Source organism: Mus pahari, chromosome 12 (genome assembly GCF_900095145.1).
Source record: "Mus pahari chromosome 12, PAHARI_EIJ_v1.1, whole genome shotgun sequence".
Lineage (NCBI taxonomy): Eukaryota > Metazoa > Chordata > Mammalia > Rodentia > Muridae > Mus > Mus pahari.
The window spans coordinates 4,781,982-4,801,665 of NC_034601.1; the positions used below are offsets into that span (position 1 = coordinate 4,781,982).

The following is a 19,684-nucleotide window of genomic DNA, read 5'->3' on the forward strand; positions in this document are numbered from 1 at the left end:
CAGATTTTGTATCCGCCGCCAGTGTTCTGAGAGCCATTAGGGAATCTTCCCATGGTGCCTTGGGGCTCCAGGGCTCGGAGCGGGCCCGGAAGTTCCGGGTAGAGTTCCGGGTGCCGTTCCTGGTGCGGTCGAGACATGACTGGAGACATGGCCGCTCTCTGTCTCTTCGACGTGGATGGGACCCTGACTGCCCCGCGGCAGGTAGGCGGCTCCCGGGAGGCTCGCGGTGGTGGAGCGGAGCCCTTGCTGCCCCAGACCGCGGTAACGACAGTCCAGGAACCAGGAGACGCGAGTCCTGAGCGGCGTCCTGAGCGGGGTGCGCAGGAAGAGGGCTCCCCCCAAAAAACCTTCCGAGTAGGAAACGTAATCAGAGTCAGAAAGTTCGGGTCTGATTCTCCTCGGGCCCTCGGGACTGGTGACCTGGATTGAACTCCAGCCTCGGCCCTCTGACCTGCTGTTTCGCCTCCCCAGCCCTGTCACCTTTGGCTGTCTCTTCTAGTATAGCAAAGGCAGGTTTTCAGTCGTCTGACCTTCGGCAGATCTTTCTCGGAGCCCTTGAAGCCACTTTAACTGGGGCATTGCCTGTTGCTTGGGGTGTTTTGGTGAGATCACAGAAATTCATGACAGTTCCTCGCCAGATCAGGCCTCAAAAGTGAGCGACTTTCACCAGCCCCTGCAGCAATGGGGACCTAGGTAGTAATAAGGCTGTTTGCTGAGAGCATCAAGGATCCAATGGGACATTCTTCCGCTAACAGATCTTGCTGTTAAGGCCAAAGATAAGTTTGTGTGGTTCCGCTGTGGCGATGACATTCTCTCTGTCTCCTGTGCACAAATTCGTGATTGAGCAGAAATCATTCAAACTTGAGACTGGGCTTAAATAGCTTGGGTGTCTCTGCCCCACTCCTTTTAGATTTCGTGGACTATGTTCCAGAAGCCCGTGTTAAGTGTGTGTAACCTTAGATATGTGAGTCTTATCTTTTTAACTTTTTTATTGCTTTGCAGTTATGTGTGTACAGTGTATGTGATCATACTCACCCCCCAACCTTCCTGTGCTCCCTCTGGGGAACACTACCCACACATCCCTCTTCTATTTTCTTTTTTTTTTTTTTTAAGATTTATTTATTTATTATATGTAAGTACACTGTAGCTGTCTTCAGACACTCCAGAAGAGGGCTTCAGATTTCATTATGGATGGTTGTGAGCCACCATATGGTTGCTGGGATTTGAACTCAGGACCTTTGGAAGAGCAGTCAGTGCTCTTAACCACTGAGCCATCTCGCCAGCCCCCCTCTTCTATTTTCATGTCCTTTTAGAAATTTTTATTTTAATACCTCACTAAGTCCAGTTAGTGCTACACACAAACACACACACACACACACACCAAGTGATAGGCAACATATCTCCCATGCTGGAATGTTAACTGACTTGATCTTGTGCAGGGAACCACAGTTGCTGGATTCATGCAGGCAACAACCATATACTGTCCAGAAGCCAACATTTCATTCGCCACACTCCTCCCCATCCTCTGGCTCTTACATTCTTTCTGTCCTGTGAGCCTTGACAGGGTTGATAAAGGGCACTTATTCTTAGCACTTTGACCAGGTATGAGTCTGCGTTGACCACTGCCCACTACAAAGAGAAACTTTTCTTACCAGGGTTGAGAGCAGCATTAATCTATGGATATAAACACAAATATTCAGAAGGCAATTTGACAAGATTTCCATTTAACAACAAGAACAATAGTAGGTTTCCCCATAGTGCCTGTGAGCTCCTGAGTCATAGCTTTTGACCAAGTACTGTACCAGGCACTGGTTCCTTCCTGTGGAATAGGTCTTTTGTTTGTTTTTTGTTTTTGAAACAGGGTTTCTCTGTGTAGCCCTGNCTGTCCTGGAACTCACTCTGTAGACCAGGCTGTCCTCGTACTCAGAAATCCACCTGCCTCTGCCTCCCAAGTGCTGGAATTAAAGATGTGTACCACCACTGCCCGGCTGGTTTTTTGTTTTTTTCAAGGCAGGAATTCTTGGTGTAGCCTTGCCTGTCCTTGAATTATCTCTGTAGACCAGGCTGGCCTTGAACTCATGGAGATCCCTCTGCCTCCTGAGTGCTGGGAATAAAGGCATTTACTGTCCAGCTATACCATTCTAACATAAGGAAATTGAAACTAGTAAAGACCTGGCACCTCCACTTCTAACAGCAGCTGTGGTTCAAGGACCTGAGCTCCAGGGCACTGTTGACTGTCTTGTTTGTCATTTCCTTTTCCTGTGCAAAGGTGGAGGCCACTCCAGGTACTAGATAAGCTTCCGGGAGAGTGCTTCTGTGTCCCTAGTAAATGGCAGTAGATGGATGTGAAATGTAAGACAGCAAAGGAGCCAGGTGATCCAGATGTGCTTTCAATGTTTGCAACACTGTGTGGGCGGGCAATGATCACAAGCAATTGTAACAATAAAAGAAAACTAATTTAGAAGAGAAGTTTCCTGTATGTTGGGTTCTGCAATTAAAATATTCTAGCAACAGATCTATGTATCATTAGCCTTCCCTGTCCCCTGCGTGCATTGTCAAACATCAGTAATCACAGTGCAATCTGGAAGAGAGAGAACAGGTTATCTTTTATTGCGGTTATTGTAACAGGATATGACCTCTGTGGGCTCCACGTGATTAGCAGGTTTGCACATTTCCCTGTTTGTATAGAAGTCTGTCTTCCTGGGTGCTTTCTTCCCCACCCAGTAACTTGAGATAAGCTTCAGAACAAAAGAAGACAAAGCTTCATGAATCATTCTCCAACTGTGGCATCCTGAAAAAAGTCTCACAGAGAGATCCTTGACAAAAAATAGTGAACAGAGGAGCCCTGTCCCTGTTACTTTGTGTTTGCTCTTGCTGAGTGACTTTAAACCAGTCACAGAGCTACTTCACCCCTTTCATCTCAGCATGAAGGTCAAGGATACCGCCCTTCATGATCAGAGTCATCATCTCACTAGTATTCTATTACCATAGTGCAGAGTTGGCATACTCTTCTGTACAAGGCAGAAGCACCCGCGTGCGCGCGCACACACACACACACACATTTACTTGTTGGTTGTGGAGATCGAGCCCAATACCTTGAACAAGCTAGGAAAGCACTCTGTTTCTAAGCTAGCCCCCAGACCCAGAGAGTCAGTATGTTGAGGTTTGCAGGCCACATAGTCTCTGTCACAGCTATTTAACTCTATGGGACAGAAGCCACAGGAACACCGACTTAGTGTTCTGTTCCAGTAATACTTAGTTATTGGCCTAATGGCACACGGGTCCGTCCGTTTGACGCTTCCTGGAATCCACAGCTGTTGCCACCTCTGAAATACCTTCCGTAATTCTTTTTCTTTCACCTCAATTCCATCTTTCAGGGGTTAACCTGCTCACTATATTGCTTTTATAACTCTCAGCACAAGGACTGGTTGTTTCACTTTTGAAATCAGCTGGTAAGCATGAGCATCAAAGGTGTTTTCACAACCTCTTCACTTTGGTGATATTTAAGCTGAAAAAAAGTTACAGAAAGAGCTCAGGTGTTGAAAGGTGGGCACACAGCTAAGGAAATTGTACTGTGAATTCAGAGGATTCAGCAGGATGTGTCATGCTGGTTGACCACAATGGCGTGTGGCTCATCAACGTGCAAAGCTGAGTCGCCCTTCTGAAGGTGGGACTGCTTTGCTGTGGTTAGAATTCCATTTCTTTAATTTTGCAGTCTTCCCTATCAACCATTCTGATGTAGCAAACCACTTGGGGATTAATTCAGTGGCCCATAGAGACAACCAGCAAAGTTCTAGTTCTTTTTTACTAAGTCAATATTTCTCTGTCAGAAGTTGAGAGGAAAGCCAAGTACAATGGTGCACACATTTAATCCCAGTACTTGGGAGGCAGAGGCAGGTGGATCTCTGTGAGTTTTAGGACAATCAGAGCTGTTACACAGAGAAACCTTATCTCAAAAACAAACAAGCAAGCAAACAAACAAGAAGTTGGGGAAATGTGGCTGGGGCTACAACTCAGTGGTAGGGTGTTTGCCTAGAATGTAGAAGGCTGCACTGACTCCTCAGCACTCATAAAACCAAATCAACAAAAAGCACAAAAGATGCATCCTAAGGCTCTGCTGTAGGCTTACCTCTTGTTGCAGTGAAACCCTTAACCAAAAAGCAAGTTGGGGAGGAAAGGGTTTATTTTGCTTACAGTTCCATATCTCTGTTCATCATCAGAAGCAGTGAGTGTAGGAACATGGGGGCAGGAACTGATGCAGAGGCCCTAGACGGTTGCTGCTTACTGGCTTGCTCCACACTTTGCCTGCTTATAGAACCTACAACCACCAACCCAGGGATGGCCCCACCCACAAGGAGCTGGGCCCTCTCCTGTCAATCACTAGTTAAGAAAATGTTCTGCAGGCTGGCCCACAGCCCGATCTTATGCAGGCACTTTCTCAGTTGAGGTTTCTTCCTCTCAGATGACTGACTGTGGTTTGTGTCTAGTTGACATAAATCTAGCCAGCACAGACTCCTAGCTGTTTGTTGTCTGTTTGTTAAAAAGAAATTCCACTTTTAGGAATTCCTGCTCCCATTTCCCAGTACTGGTATTGCAGGCCTGTGACACTATCCCCATGTCTGACATTGAGTCATATACATGGAATGCAAAACACCTTTAAAAAACAAACGACCGGGGGACTGGAGAGATGGTACTGTGGTTAAAAGCACTGGCTGCTCTTCCAGAGGACTCAGCATCCACAAAGTGGCTGCAACCATATGTAACTCTCGTTCCAGATGATCTGGTGCCCACTTCTGCCCTCAGGCAACTGCATGCATGTAGTATACAGACATATATTCAAAGAAAACCAACAAAAAAGAATAAGCTAAATCTATATATAAAAAGGTCACCACAACACAGAATAAAAAAGCAAGTCATACCACAGGACAGAATAACCCCATAGCCATACATTATCTGCTCGTGTGGGAGCAGAGGGATAACAGATTGACAGGTACCAGAACAAGAGCGCGGTACTGCTGCCCTTGCAGGACTGGCTCTTTGTAGGCCAAGATGGGGGCGTTCTTTAGCCGGGAGTTCAAGGTCAGCCCAGGCAGTATAACACAACCCAAACTCAAAAGAAAACAAACACAAAGAAAGTGAGCAAAGGAAAAAAAACATAAAAAGGCTAATAGCCCCAAGTAATAACTAAATGTTTAAATTTTTCTATAGGCCTAGTAATACCGCTGGGCTTGTGTAAGGCAAATTAGTTTGCTAATTCAGGGTAAACTGGATTAGTTTGCAGTTTCCATTTGATTATGTGACTCAAAATCATCCTGTTTTCCTTCCTGATATGTAGAAAATTACAAAAGAAATGGATGGCTTTCTACAAAAATTGAGGCAGAAGACCAAAATTGGAGTGGTAGGTGGGTCAGATTTTGAGAAATTGCAAGAGCAACTGGGAAATGATGGTAAGTGCTGACTGTACTCCGGCCCACGATTAATACTGAGGTTACTGAGACCTGCCACCATCACCCATGTAGCACACTTTCTGCCTTCTCTGGGAAAACATTGTCTTTGCCCTTATTTGGACTTTGCTTTAGTCATTTAAAAGTAAGTTCTGTGACCTCTGAAAGACCCTTCCCTCAGGTGTACAGATAGACTCACCCTGCAATGTGTGCAGACCCTCTTCTCCCTCAGTACTTGCTTGTCACTTCTCTGTCACTTCAGCCCAGGCCCCACCTCTTGGCTCTGCCCCCCCCCCCAACTCAGATAAAGAGCTACCTCTGGTCTCAGTACATTGTCCCTGTTGCTCTGACCCAGTGTATTCCAGGGTTCCCTAGTCATGAGAGGCACTAGATTCCCATAGCACCAGTCTTCACACACAGGACTGGCAAGCTAGAGAACCTTTGTGATAGGGTCTAATTCTGGAGCCCAGGCTGGGCTCAAACTCATGTCCTGTCTCCACTTCCCGGGTACTGGGGTGACAGGCATCAGCTACCACACTTAGCTAGAGAGTCTTCTGGCCTCTTTCCTGGAGATAGTGAGACAGTGGGTCTTTAAGATCTGGATATTAGCAAGACCTTATAAAAGAGATTATATTTTAGCAAGTATCCCCTCCCAAAATTCTGATGCCCAACCCTGCTGGTAGAGCACTGTCTTAAAGACTAAATTTAAGTCTATGTTGCAGACGGTTAATTGTCTCTGTTTTCCCAGGACTTGTGGGGTAGCTAGTCTGTGAGAAGCAGTGAGCAGAGAGATTGGCAAACAGAGTTCTTTACTACCTGTTGTAGTGTGGAATGCTCTGTGAACCAGGCACGTGGGCAGCTGAGACAAGGGAGTCTCGAGTTTGAGGTCAGACGGGAATACACAGTGAAACCCTGTCTTCAGAAAGCAAAAAAGCCAAGGCTGGAGAGATGGCTTAGCAGTTAACAGCACTTGCTGCTCTTATGGAGGACCCACACAGCTCACAACTATCTATAATTCCAGTCCCATAAAGTGAACATACATAGATGCAGATAAACCACTCATACACATAGAATACTTTTTTTTTTCCTTAAAAAACTGACATGAGTTTAAAACAGACAGAAACTTCACTGTTGTCCCAGAGTCAGGTTAGTACTAAGGACATATTTGGCAGGATAGTTCATTGTAGCAGGCCTAGGCCATCTCTGGTCTCTCCACTAGATGTCAGTAGAGTGCATCCACACACTCAGCCAGTGTAACAGCCCAGGCTATCTCCACACACACACACACACACACACACACACACACACACACACAGAGCCAGTGTAACAGCCCAGGCTGTCTACACACACACACACACACTTGGCCAGTGTAACAGCCCAGGCTGTCCCCAGACATTGCCAGGTGTTTCCTAGGGATCACATTGCCATGGTTGGGACTCAGCATATCTTTTTTTTTTTTTTTTTTTTTTTTTTTTGAGACAGGGTTTCTCTGTGTAGCCCTGGCTGTCCTGGAACTCACTCTGTAGACCAGACTGGCCTCGAACTCAGAAATCCACCTGCCTCTGCCTCCCAAGTGCTGGGATTAAAGGCGTGCGCCACTACGCCCGGCCACGCTCAGCATATCTTATCTGAAAGTGCAAGTCTGTGGGTCAGATCAGATCACTGGGAAGTCGTCTCTGCAGGACACATGCCACTTCATCTTCCTGGAAGGTGCTCTCTTTAGAAACATAACAGCAACATTAAGAGGCATATTCAGCCCAAGAAATCCTGTTACCGAGGTATTTGCCACTCCTGCCTCCAGTGCTGTACTTAACAACATGCTCGGAGAGATTTTCTATCACTGTGGCAGTACTGTGTTTCAGGGAAGATATGACAAGAGTTAACATTCACCCTAGAAGCCAGTTGAGAGCTCACCTTGCATCAGCTTCATCGGGGTAGTGGACATGCCTGTAACCTTAGCACGCTGAGGACTTGCCCTGGGCCTGAGGACGTGCTAGACTGTATAATGAGATCCAGGCCAGCATGGGCTTCATGAGGGCCTATCTCAAAAACAAACAAGCAGGCATGGGAGCACGTTCCTTTACCAGCACTGGGAAGCTATAGCAGGCAAATCTTTTGTGGGTTATATGCTAGTCTTCCAGTCTAAATGAGTTTAAGAATCATCTTTTAAAACAGTATTTAAATTTTTATTTTTTATAAAAAAAAATTATTTTGGGGCCTGGGAGATTGCTCAATGGGTAAAAGCAATTAACAACACAAGTTCAGTACTCAGAACCCACATAGAAGAAGAGAACCAACCCAACCCCACACCGTGCTGTATACATGCTAAATGCACACATACACAAAAAATAATATGTAAATGTATTTGGTTTTTGTTTGTTTCTCTGTGTACCCCAGGCTGGCCTCAAACTCAGAGATTAAACTGCTTTTGCCTCTTGAGTGCTGGGACTAAAGGCATGCCCCACCATGGCCTAGCCAAAAATAATAAATATTAAAACAAAACAAAAACAAAGAACCACAGATGGCTCCTAGCAGTTCTGCTCTGCAAGCCTGAGAGCAGAGTGTGGCTGTGTCCTTTCCACTTTGTTCCTGGTGCTGATTCATGGCCGTTAGAAGCGGGCATGGGCCAGCATCTTACCTTACAGGCTGGAGGCAGGGTCCCAGGCTTACAGTCAAAGCTGCTGTGGCAGTCCCCAGCCTCTTGACGAGAAGGGCTGCCACAGCCCACAGGTGCTTAGCCAGGTCCTCGGTGGTGGGTGTTGAGGAAGGAAGAGAAAGGCGGGTTTCTATTCAACGCACCCTCAGTTTTATCTTGTTTTGGTTGTAGTGGTTGAGAAATACGATTATGTGTTTCCAGAGAATGGCTTGGTAGCGTACAAAGATGGGAAGCTATTGTGTAAGCAGGTAAGTTTTTAACTGTGCGGTCCGTTCTGGGTCACTACTGCTATGTCATGAGTAAGCCAGCCCTGCTGGGACAGCCAGTCATCCTGGGTGCCTGGGCTAGAAAGTGAGGTCAGGACCAGCCTGGGCAGCTTAATGAGAGTCCGAGTTGATAAAGAATAAAGTAAATGGACCATAGAAGACCACACTGTGTGAGATAAGGATTGATTGCCTCTGGGCACACGCTGGGGAGCTGAGGGCGGGCGGGAGGGAATCTTCACAGTGTGTCCTTTGTTAAGTTTGAATTTTGCCTGTGCAGCTGTTGCTTGTTCCAGATAGTGACTGCATCTTTATAATGGCCTTTTAAAGCTGCTGGGGTCCAGCGTTCCTATTGCAATAGCCAAAGCTAGAGCAGGCCACTCACCCAGGCAGGGGCTGTGAAAGAGAAGCTGTACTTAGCACTAAGAGCCACTGCAGTGAGCTCTCAGGCCCTTCCGAGGAGCATGTGAAAGGGAAGGACCCCAGGTTCCTGAGTGCTGAAGCAGAAACTGCCTCTGACTGAGGCGTGGTGTTTTGCCTAATGTTTCTCACCAGCAGAAAAGAGAACGAGGTGAAAGGACAGCAGGGTATGTCAGTGTCCCTGCTAGGTCAGCCGGTGGCTTCTGCAGTGTCAGCAGGATAGCTGCATGTGCCATGAAGCCATTTGAAAGTACTTCCTGTTAAATCCAATAACTCATGCTTTGTTTGCCTAGAATATTCAAGGGCACCTGGGGGAGGATGTGATCCAAGACCTGATCAACTACTGTCTGAGCTACATTGCAAAAATTAAACTCCCTAAGAAAAGGTGAGTTCACCCTTCACAGAGAGGCTCTTCTAGAATGCTGAGCAGTGGACTCAGGTGGAGAGTGTTAGCACACGCACATACACATTACATACATTACATGCATAACCTACACACACACACACAAATGTTGGTTTTGGTTTTTGGGGGTTTTTTGGGTGTTTGTTTGTTTGTTTCAAGACAGGGTTTCTCTGTGTAGCCCTGGCTGTCCTGGAACTCACTCTGTAGACCAGGCTGGCCTCGAACTCAGAAATCCACTTCCCTCTGCTTCCTAAGTGCTGGGATTAAAGGCGTGAACCACCACTGCCTGGCTACATACACATTTGTAAAAGACATGTACACACATAACTTTAAAAAAGCATCGGAAGCTTACAATTTGAAAGTCTAAAGCTGGATGTCATACAGAACCAAATGTGTTTGGCCTGTGGTGCTTAAGGTCCATGTTACAGGGCTGGCGGGTGAGGAAGAGTGCTGGCTGTGCAAGCGTGGAAAGCTGAGCCCACAGCCCAGGCCTTGCATAAGAAGTTAGCCTTGCTCCTGTGTACACCTGCAATCTAAGCACTGTGGAGGACAGAGTCAGGGCCACTCCATAAAGCCAGGGTTGTCAGAAGACCTTGTCTCAAGGGACTAAAGCAGGGCACCCCAGGACAAACTGTCCTCTGACCTACATACATGCCTATCCTACCTGCTCCTCACTACATACACACACATATTTTTTAATTATTTTAGGTCTAAAACTAAAGACATAATTTTTTAAAGTGTCTAGCCATCTTCCCTGGAATAACTGAAACATGTTGGTCAGCTCCATTTTCTGTGATCATGACAGGCCTGAATGAGCAATCTGCCTCTGAATAAATCAAGTTTCCTGAGCCATTAGTGAGACTCCATGGAGCATCATCTCAGAACCTGTCAGTGTCCTCTATTCATGACATCAGTCTCTTCAAGAGCTCACTAGCAAACCAGATGACCCGGGAACAGATTTGAGACTAAGGAACAAGGGCCTTTGAGCTGGGCTCCTTTCCAGCCCTTTGTTACCATTAGATGCTCCTACAGCAGGTGTGGCAGAAACGGTGAGGCATGTGCAGTGATTAGTAACACACCCTCTTTCCCCAGTATACACAAACCATCATTTTAGCAAATAGTCGATGTTAAATGTTATGACTAGTGAGACATGGTGCCTAAAGATGTAACCCCAACACTTGGGAAGTAGAGGAAGGAGGACTAGGGGCTCCAGATCATCCATCATTAGCTACATGGCAAGTTCAAGGGCAGCCTGCGTTACATAAGACACTGTCTAAAAAGTGGGGTGTGGGGTGTTCCTCCCTACGGTCCTTCTCGCTCTTGGGAGTTCTTTACTACATCTCTATTTATGTTGCTCAAAAAAAAGAAATAGGGCTGGTGTCTTAATTTGGATTTCTATGGCTATGAAGAGACACCATGGCCATAGCAACTCTTATAAAGGACAACATTGATTGGGGCTGCCTGGTAGTTCAGAGGTTTATTCCATTGTCACCATGGTGCTGGAGAAGTAGCAGAGAGACTTCTGCATCTGGATCCACAGGAAGAGATGCTTACACTGGGCCTGGCTTGAGCATCAGCAACCTCCAAGCCCACCCCCTGTGACATTCCCTCCAACAAGGCCACCCCTCCAATAATGCCACTCCCTGGTGACTAAGCATTCATACAGGAGTCTGTTGTGGGGGCCATTTCTATCCTACCACAGCTGGGAGATTAGTGCAATCAATAAAATATTTTCTGTTCAAGACTGAGGACCTGATTTTGATCCCTACCATCCTCAGAAAAGCTGGCCCTGGTAGTGCCTGCTGGTTGGTAGTGCCTGCTGGTAGCCGGTGCCGAGGAGGCAGAGAGAGGTGCGTCTCGGGGCCTGCTGATCAGGCCTTATAGCTGATTGATAAGCTCCCAGATTCAGTGAGAGGCTATCTTCAAAATCCAGTGGAAAGCAAGCCACGAAGACGCCCACGGTGGATGCTGCTTCCAGTGTGCATTCACACACATTTATGTGCATACGTGTATACATACATTTTAAAGATCTGAACAATGATTCCATTTCTCATCCACGCCAAGTCTGTGTTCAGCTCAAATTAGATGATCCACATTTTAAGTCTATAGTACTGTGTGGTTCAAAGATTCCATGATGTCACATACTCATGGTGTCTAGAATGTAATGTTGCCCAAATAAATAAGGTGTTTTGTATTTGGGGGCACCCCTTGTCCCATTCTCCTCCCCAGGGGAACTTTCATTGAGTTCCGAAATGGCATGTTGAATGTGTCCCCTATTGGAAGAAGCTGCAGTCAAGAAGAACGAATTGAATTCTACGAACTCGATAAAGTAAGTTCTCAGGTGTATGTGGGAGAAATGGCCAGCTTTGAGAAACCGTATAACCCGTGGCCAGTCTTTTCAAGTGCATCTACACTGCGATACAATGGATAATCGCTGTCTTTGTGTTTGTTTGTTTGTTTGTTTGTTTCTCTCAGAAAGAACAAATACGACAAAAGTTTGTAGCAGACCTGAGGAAGGAATTTGCAGGGAAAGGCCTCACATTCTCCATAGGTATGGTGCACACCCAGGCAGGCTTTGGTCCCTGTGCTTCTGGAGCATTTGAGAGCTGCTGAAATGCTTAGGGTAATGGTGGGTGGGATGGTTATTGCTGGGGAAACTGAGGTTCCCATATGGGAACTCACAGTCTCACTAATAAAAGACGTTAGAAGAAGGCTCGGAAGGAAATCATGAACGATTTTATTAGTTTAAGAGAAAAACAAGCCGGGCAGTGGTGGCTCACACCTTTAATCCCAGCACTTGGGAGGCAGAGGCAGGTGGATTTCTGGGTTCGAGGCCAGCCTGGTCTACAGAGTGAGTTCCAGGATGGCCAGGGCTACACAGAGAAACCCTGTCTCGAAAAAAAAAAAAGAAAAAGAAAAAGAAAAACAATACAGGTCAGGTGAAGATCCCAGTAGCCACCAGGGGGAGAGGTGGGAAAACCGTGCTTTCAGAGTTAGATGTGGAGCAGAAATAGACATGTTTCTAAGAAAGGAAGAAGCACCCCAGAGTGGAAGTGGGCAGTGAGCTGAGGAGTCCCACATGCTCCCAGCATGCTCTTTTATAGCCCCTCCCTTTTTTTGTATTAGGTGGGCTTTGTTCACAAGGTGGTTGGTTGGTTTGTTTTTTATGCCAGGATGAGGAAAAGTTTCCAGTCTTCCTCTGCAATTGGCTTCTTTCATTTGTTAATCTCTCTCTCTTTTAAAGTTTTATTTATTTTATGAGTGTTTGCCTGCATGTATGTGTGAGGACCATGTGCATGCCCAAGGAGACCAGCAGAGGATATGGGTCACCCTAGAATCACTGTGTGGGTGACAGCCTAAGCCCTGACCCTCTACAGAGTAGCCAGTGCTTTTAACCCGTGAGCCAGCTCTGCAGCCCTAATTTGTTAATCTTGATGTAGATTTTTTGTTTTTGTTTTTGTTTTTGTTTTTCAAGACAGGGTTTCTCTGTGTAGCCCTGGCTGTCCTGGAACTCACTCTGTAGACCAAGCTGGCCTTGAACTCAGAAATCCACCTGCCTCTGCCTCTGCCTCCCGAGTGCGCCACCACGCCCGGCTCTGATGTAGATTTTTTTACTTTCTCCTCTTGCGCCACAGTTACACAGTAGCTTATAGACTGTAGGCAAGCAGCCTCAGCAGGACGTCCCTAAACTGGAAGTGGGTTCTGTGCTTTTGGGTCTGGTTCCTCATCTGCAGACCTCTGCTCTTCTCCCCTGTGTCTTGAAGTCTGACCAGTGAAGTGTTCACACTTGTAGGTGGAAGAGAAGCCTGACTGAACTCCAGAGGAGAGGTGCACGGAGCCTCTCAGACGGAGACTAAGGTGTCTTGAAATCCTGCATCAAGGAACCACAGAAGTTAGTGGGTGGCTTTGAAAGAGCAAGAATCAGGCTCAGAAAGGAACAGTTGTTTAGGCTCACAGAGCCTATGTTGACCAGTCTTGAGCCGGCGCTGACTCTGGTCAGAGTTGTGTCTGAAACCTGAAACCTGGCCCCTGACTTAGCACTTGATAAGCGATGCCTGTTGAGTTTGATGATTCTGTTTGGCTTGTTGTGGGGAGCACACAGACCACAGCACACGTAGAAGTCAGTTCTCTCCTCCCATCATGTGGGTGGCGGGGGGCTGAGGTCAGGCCATCAGACTTGGCAGCAGTCACCACCACTCACTGAGCCGTCTCATGTACCCTTAGTGGTTAAGAGCCTCAGACACAGCCCTTTCTCCTAGTAACACTATCAACCTTGTCTTTAAGTCCTCTGGCTTTGCTAGCTTTAACACAAGAGTGCAAGCTGTAGGAAGCTGTCCTTGCAAAGGAACCACATGTCATACACAACCAGGGAGATTTTCAGTTATTCCTGAACTGTGAGTAAATGTTTTTCTGATAGCTTTGAATTTTTTTTTAGGGTTTTTGTTTGTTTGGTTGGTTTTTCTGCTGTGAAAAATACCCACATAGCAGCTAAAGTGCTTGTTAACAGTTAAGAGCACTGGCTGCTCTTTCAGAAGACCTATGTTCAATTCCCAAGGTCAACATGACAGCCCACAGTCATCTGTATCTCCAGTTCCAGGGTCTCCTCAGCACTAGGCATGCATTGATACACAGACATGCATGCAGGCAAAACACCCATGCACGTGAATGAATGAATGAATGAATGAATGAATGAATGAATGAATGAATGAATGAGGGAAGGAAAGGAAAGGAAAGGAAAGAGGAAAGGAAGGGAAAGGAAAGGAAAGGAAAGGAAGGGAAGGGAAGGGAAAGGGAAAGGGAAAGGAAAAGGGAAAGGAAAGGAAAGGAAAGGAAAGGAAAGGAAAGGAAAGGAAAGGAAAGGAAAGGAAAGGAAAGGAAAAAGGAAAAAAAAATTAAGGGTAACTGCCTTTAAGCTATCTTGCATGTGACAGACCTGTTGTGTACAGGCTGGGCTCATACAGCCTGCTTTTGCCATTTTCCACCAGTAGTGGTTTGGTTTAGTTAGGTTTGCTTGTTTTTGTTTTTTTGTTTTTCAAAAGGTTTTCACTGTGTAGCCCAAGCTTGCCTGGAATTCACATGAAGTCCAGACTGACCTTGAATTCATCATAATCCTCCTGTCTCGGCTTTGTGAATGCTGTGGTGTTAGGTATGAACTACCATGCCTGACTCAGGGTATTAAAGTGCCAGACAGGTCCGCTGGGGGAAGGGAAGCCATTGCAAGGTTTTATGTAAGCCTCTTCCTTGGGAGAGCATTAAGAGAGATGGCTGCTCTTAGACCCAGGTGAGACGCTGGGAAAGCAGCAGAGGGCCTGGAAAGAGACAAACCAGCTGCGTCCTTCTCCAAAGGTGTCTCTCTCCCTCCTCTCCCAGGCTGTGGGGCTGGTGCTCAGGAGCCCTAGGCAAGCCACTCCCCCAGCCCTACTGAGCCTTGTCTCCTCCCCATCCTGCAGGTGGCCAAATCAGCTTTGATGTCTTTCCTGAAGGATGGGACAAGCGGTATTGCCTGAGACACCTGGAACATGCTGGCTATAAGACCATTTATTTCTTTGGAGACAAGACTATGCCGGTAAATAGGAAGGTCTCCTGTGCTGTTCCGCCATCTTGCATCCTACCTGATGGCCTCCCTCCCCTCAGAGCTTTGAGGTCCTGCCCAGTGGGAGCAAGGACTGTAGATGGTCATCAGTGTGTCCTTTGAATTAAGTATCTTCGCTTCTGCTGCTTTATGACCCTGCTCTACCCTCCCTCCTGTGTTCATAGTAAATTGCACGCTAGGGTCACTAACATGGGAAGGTGGGGAATTCCCTGAGTCTGATGTGCAGGTAGTGGGGGGTAACTGAAGTGAGCATCTGCCTAGAGTGTCACACGGAGTGCTGCAGACCACAGTGAGAGCTTGCAGAAAGCCCAGTTCAACATAGATGAGGTCTGAGCCCCGTTGTTTCCTCGGAGCCACTCTGCAGCATCTGAGGCTCTCCCTGCACAGCTGCCTACGGCCTAAGAGGTGCTCCAGTACCGGCTACTTACCGCCTGTGCTTGGCCTTGGGTCCTGGTTGTGTTTGTCAGCTTCTCACCCTGCACTGCCCGTGTCACCTTGTAGTAGGACCCTGGGTCAGGCATGGTGGCCTTTGTGAACCCCGTAGGGCATCCATCATAAATGCTGCAGCTATGGAGCTCTGGTCCCTTTGATGGCTGCTCACCCTGTCAGGATCAACACTGTCCAAGGTCTGCTTCCAGCAGGGCCCTGGTAACAGTGGATTATCTTACTTAGTGTGACATCCTCCAGATTCATCCTTACAACAATAAGAATTTCCTTTCTTAAGGCTAGATAATCCTTCACTGTATGGGTACGCAGTTTACTTAATCCATCCATTGGCAGACTTGTGAATTTTGTTCTCTCAGTCACCGTAAGTAATGCCTCTGAATGAGCCTGTGGCTCATTGTGTTTGGTTGTCTGTCTGTGAGCTGACCTGGCAAACCCCCTTAGAAAATATAGGAGGCAGCCTCTGCACATTGTCTTGGGCAGTGGAAGCCAAATAAACAAGCAGGTCTGGACCGGGCAAACCCACTGCTGCTGCTCAGCATGGAGAGCTCAGCAGGAGAAGGTGGCCTGTGGCCAGGCGGCAGTGCACACTCTCAGGCCCAGCACTTGGGAGGCAGAGGCAGGCAGATATCTAAGGACAGCCTGGTCCACACGGTAAGTTCCAGGTCAGCCAAGGCTGTACAGATAGACCCTTTTCAGATCCCCAGCGCCCGTGTAAAAAGCCTGGCATAGTGGTGTTTATAATCCCAGCACTGGAGAGGCAGAGACAAGTAGATCCTAGGACTCTGACCAGGTAATCTAGCTGGTTCAGTGAAAGACCCTGTCTCAATAAGATGGAGACCAACTGAGAAAGACACCCAGTCAACCTCTGCCTGTGCATGCATAAACATATTGAACAACTCAATTCAGTTCCCCTCTTACTGGCCACACTTCAAGTGCTCAGTTGTCCTATGTGGCCAGTGGCGGTGGGCAGACTGAGCAGCCATTTTCATTGTCACAGGGCATAAGCAGCCCCACTCTAGGCTGCCTACCCCCCAACACTCCTGTGACTTGCAGAAGAAATGTGGGCACAAAGACAAATTGATAGCTGGGAGATACTGTCATTTACTGTCTTTTCACAAGAAAAAGGAACCTTAGACATCTTCACAAAGGCAACCTGATGACATTCGTGAGCATAATTACCTTTTCTGAGCTCGATTGCAGTTCACAGGAAGGTTAGACAACTTACTCATTGCTAATAAAATGTCAGCCTTGGAAACCAAGGAAAGATTAACTAAAGAAACCTTGCTAAGAGGAGAACGCGAGGGTTGCAGTAGCCATAGACCAAGGCAAAGCCTAGCCTACTGCTTCTGTTGTGTTTCTTTGCAGGGTGGCAATGACCATGAGATCTTCACAGACCCCAGAACCGTGGGCTACACAGTGACGGCACCCGAAGACACATGCAGGATCTGTGAGGAGCTCTTCCCCTAACACCAGAGGAATGCAGTCCTGACCAACAACACTGAAAGGTCACTCAGGTTCAGGGGTCACTTAGGGCCAAAGCTGAAGTCCCTCCACACATGCCCATGGCCCCAGACTCCAGCCAATCACACAGGGGCCAGAGGTCAGCTCACTGAGCTTGCCAACGAGCCACACCTTCATCCAGTACCAGCAGCAGCCCCAAGGGAGAGTTTGTGAGAGATGGCTGTGGCTGGGTGTGTGGCTCATGTGTGTAATCTGTGCTCAGGAAGCTGAGGCAGAAGCCTAAGGTACAGAATGAGACCATGTCTCAAACAAAACAAAAAGATTGGTGGCTCTGGGTTGAGGACACTTGCTTCACATGTGTCCCAGCCTACGACTTAGGGACCTCAGAGACAGAAGTAACTTCTACCAGACCCTTCTCCCCACCCATGATGTAAGAGCTTGCTGGTAGGATACATGCTGCTCTTTGAAATTTTCCCACCATATGATATAGGAAAAAACAAGAATATACCTGGGTCCCTTATCCTTTGGGGGAATTTAAGGTTTGGGTTCTGGTAGTTTTAGGGGGATTCTCTTTTTTTAAAGATTTATTTATTTTATGTATGTGAATACACTGCACCTGTCTTCGGACACACCAGAAGAGGGCAATAGATCTCATTACAGATGGTTGTGAACCACCATGTGGTTGCTGGGAATTGAACTCAGGACCTCTGGAAGAGCAGATGGTGCTATTAACCACTGAGCCAGCTCTCCAGCCCAGGATTCTATTTTGGAACATGGTCTCACTATGTAGCTGTGGCTGCCCCAGAACCTGCTGTGTGGATGGACCAGGTGGATGACCTTGAACTCAGGGTCTTCCTGCCTCTGCCTTACAAATGCAGATTACATGCACCAACACCAGCTAAGGTTTAATGAAAACTTGCAACTGTCAGTGTTCAGACCCATATCTTACCACCAAACAGGGGCATCTGATGATGAAAAAGAGACCAGCCATCCAGAGTTACCCATCGGGGATAGAACTGAAGACTTCTGGGATATGCTCCGTCTGCAATCTGTGGTGGAGGCTGAAGCATGAAGTAACGCCACTGTTCTGCCAAAGGGTTAATGTTTCTGTTTTCAAGCCAGCTTCCCATCTGTGAGGCGCAGACCAGAGTGTGGCCTGCCTGAGAGATGGCTGGCCAAGTGACAACTGATCCCACAGTTTGCACCTGCGTTGGCCTGGCTGGCCATCTCTATTTGCTATATCTTAAAGCCAGACTGCTTTCCTGTCACCGTGGGAGGGGAGGACAGAGGACCCAGCAAAGCACCTCATCTGAAGTCCTCTTTAACCCCCAAGCTGACCACCCTAGGTAGCAGACCCAGTTCCTAAGGCCACAGCAGCAGGGGCGCTCGCTCTCCAGCCCCTCCAGCAGCTCGGGGACAGCCTTCCAAGAACACTGCCCAGGCAGCTTTCCAGTGCCCAGCCACCAGGTGTCTCCACACCCTACCCTTGGCTGCCCCCACTGGCACCTGGTGCTGGCCCCTTCACCTCTGTCCACCCCCACAGCAGAATGCCAGGTCCCCTTGGGTTTTATGGCAGCGCTTCTCAGTCTGGTTACTTTAATCCTCAGTGTCAAATAGGTGTCTACCCCAAGTTGGCAGGGAACTTAGGTTCAGAGAGCTGCTCTCCCCGCTCCGCTCCATTAATGTTGGAGCCCCTAGCTGTCCTGGCTGTAGCAGTTTCCAGCCAACCCAGAGCCTGTGTTCTACCTGCAGGTCCAGTGCCTCCCACTGTGCCAGGTGGACTGCAGGCCTTGCCAGTTCCTACAGTGGCTGTCACAGACACCCTCACCCCCACCCCACTGTCTTCATTCAACTCTCCCACCTAATAAAGGGCCTCTGCTCTCTAGGCAATACATGATCGTGGCCAAGTCATACATGTATGATCTTGCTAGAGGGGCAGTGTGGCTGCCCAGGTCCAAGGACTTCTGCTAGACAGCTGTGGCTCAAAGCAAGCTCTGGCCTACCTGTCAAGAGTGCAGTCCTACCAAGTAGAGATTGCAAAGGACTTGGAAAAAACCCCAGAAAGTTGGATAAAGGCTACATCACAAGAAGCAAGCAGAAGCTAAGCACCGCAGGGCTATGCGAGAGGGTGTCAGTCCTGCACTAGCTGCCCATCCAGGACAGCTTTTAGGAAGCCCCCAAGAAAGCCTGAACTAACAGGAAATTAACAAAATACTTGGTTGCTGTGTAGAGGCTCTGTGTAACCCTAGGCATCCCAGCCATGTTGGTGGGAAGAGAGAGGTACTGAAGAGCGAAGTTACTATGTTAGTTCCTAGTCACACTAGGCATGCACAGTGCTTAACCACTTCCCTCTTCCTCACCCCATGCTGGGCACACCTACCATACCGTCACAGCACACCAGTCAACTTGGAGAAGCCCAAGGCTGATTAATGTGATCATCTCGTCTAGCCTTTACCTGATCAGGCCTGATGGGCTGGTTATTTCCCCAACCACTGGGAGAGTCACAGAAGCATCAAAAGCCCCATCCCTCGGTAAAGCCACCCCACCCTGGGCTGTCATTACCCTATAGCAACCTGCCTGTCATTCTCTGCTCCAAGGCAGCTGACCGTTACCCTTCGGAGCCACAGGACCTATATGAGGGGCAGCCTCCTCTCCCATCTCCCCCACATGGTCCCTGGAGAGCCTCAAGGCCCCCTCCAAACATCTGCAACAGGACCCCCAAGACCCTTCTCACATTTACCTACATCCCACATGCCACCACAGGGCATTTGCCCACAATCCACCACATTAACAAGCCTATTCCAGAACTCAGCATCCCTGTGTTGGATGATCATGAAGGGGCCTTGTTGGTTAGGAGCACACTGTAGTCTGCCATGTGAGTGGCAGGCACCCTGACCTCCCAGAACTCCTCCCCCCCCACCCCACACACACACATTCACACGGGAAGATCTAGAACACATACCTTTTACAGTCACCTCATCTTGCACAAAACAAACT

At 47.9% G+C, this 19,684-nt stretch overlaps 1 protein-coding gene across 1 annotated transcript; it reads left to right on the forward strand.

The window, feature by feature from the left end:
- Nucleotides 1-120: 120 nt before the first annotated feature.
- On the forward strand, nucleotides 121-18,607 carry Pmm2 (phosphomannomutase 2). Its single transcript, XM_021209779.2, has 9 exons — nucleotides 121-201; nucleotides 5,336-5,447; nucleotides 8,272-8,348; nucleotides 9,077-9,168; nucleotides 11,416-11,515; nucleotides 11,662-11,737; nucleotides 14,637-14,752; nucleotides 16,592-16,731; nucleotides 17,647-18,607. The coding sequence occupies exons 1-8, from the start codon at nucleotides 136-138 to the stop codon at nucleotides 16,691-16,693; spliced, it is 741 nt and encodes a 246-aa protein (XP_021065438.2). The 5' UTR covers nucleotides 121-135; the 3' UTR covers nucleotides 16,694-16,731; nucleotides 17,647-18,607.
- Nucleotides 18,608-19,684: the final 1,077 nt, after the last annotated feature.

Bases quoted from the DNA above. Each gene is read 5' to 3' on its own strand.
- Pmm2 (XM_021209779.2), top strand. From the start codon at position 136: ATGACTGGAGACATGGCCGCTCTCTGTCTCTTCGACGTGGATGGGACC. The intron at 5,448-8,271 runs GTAAGTGCTGAC...TTTTGGTTGTAG, and splicing joins AGAGCAACTGGGAAATGATG to TGGTTGAGAAATACGATTAT. The intron at 9,169-11,415 runs GTGAGTTCACCC...TCTCCTCCCCAG, and splicing joins ATTAAACTCCCTAAGAAAAG to GGGAACTTTCATTGAGTTCC.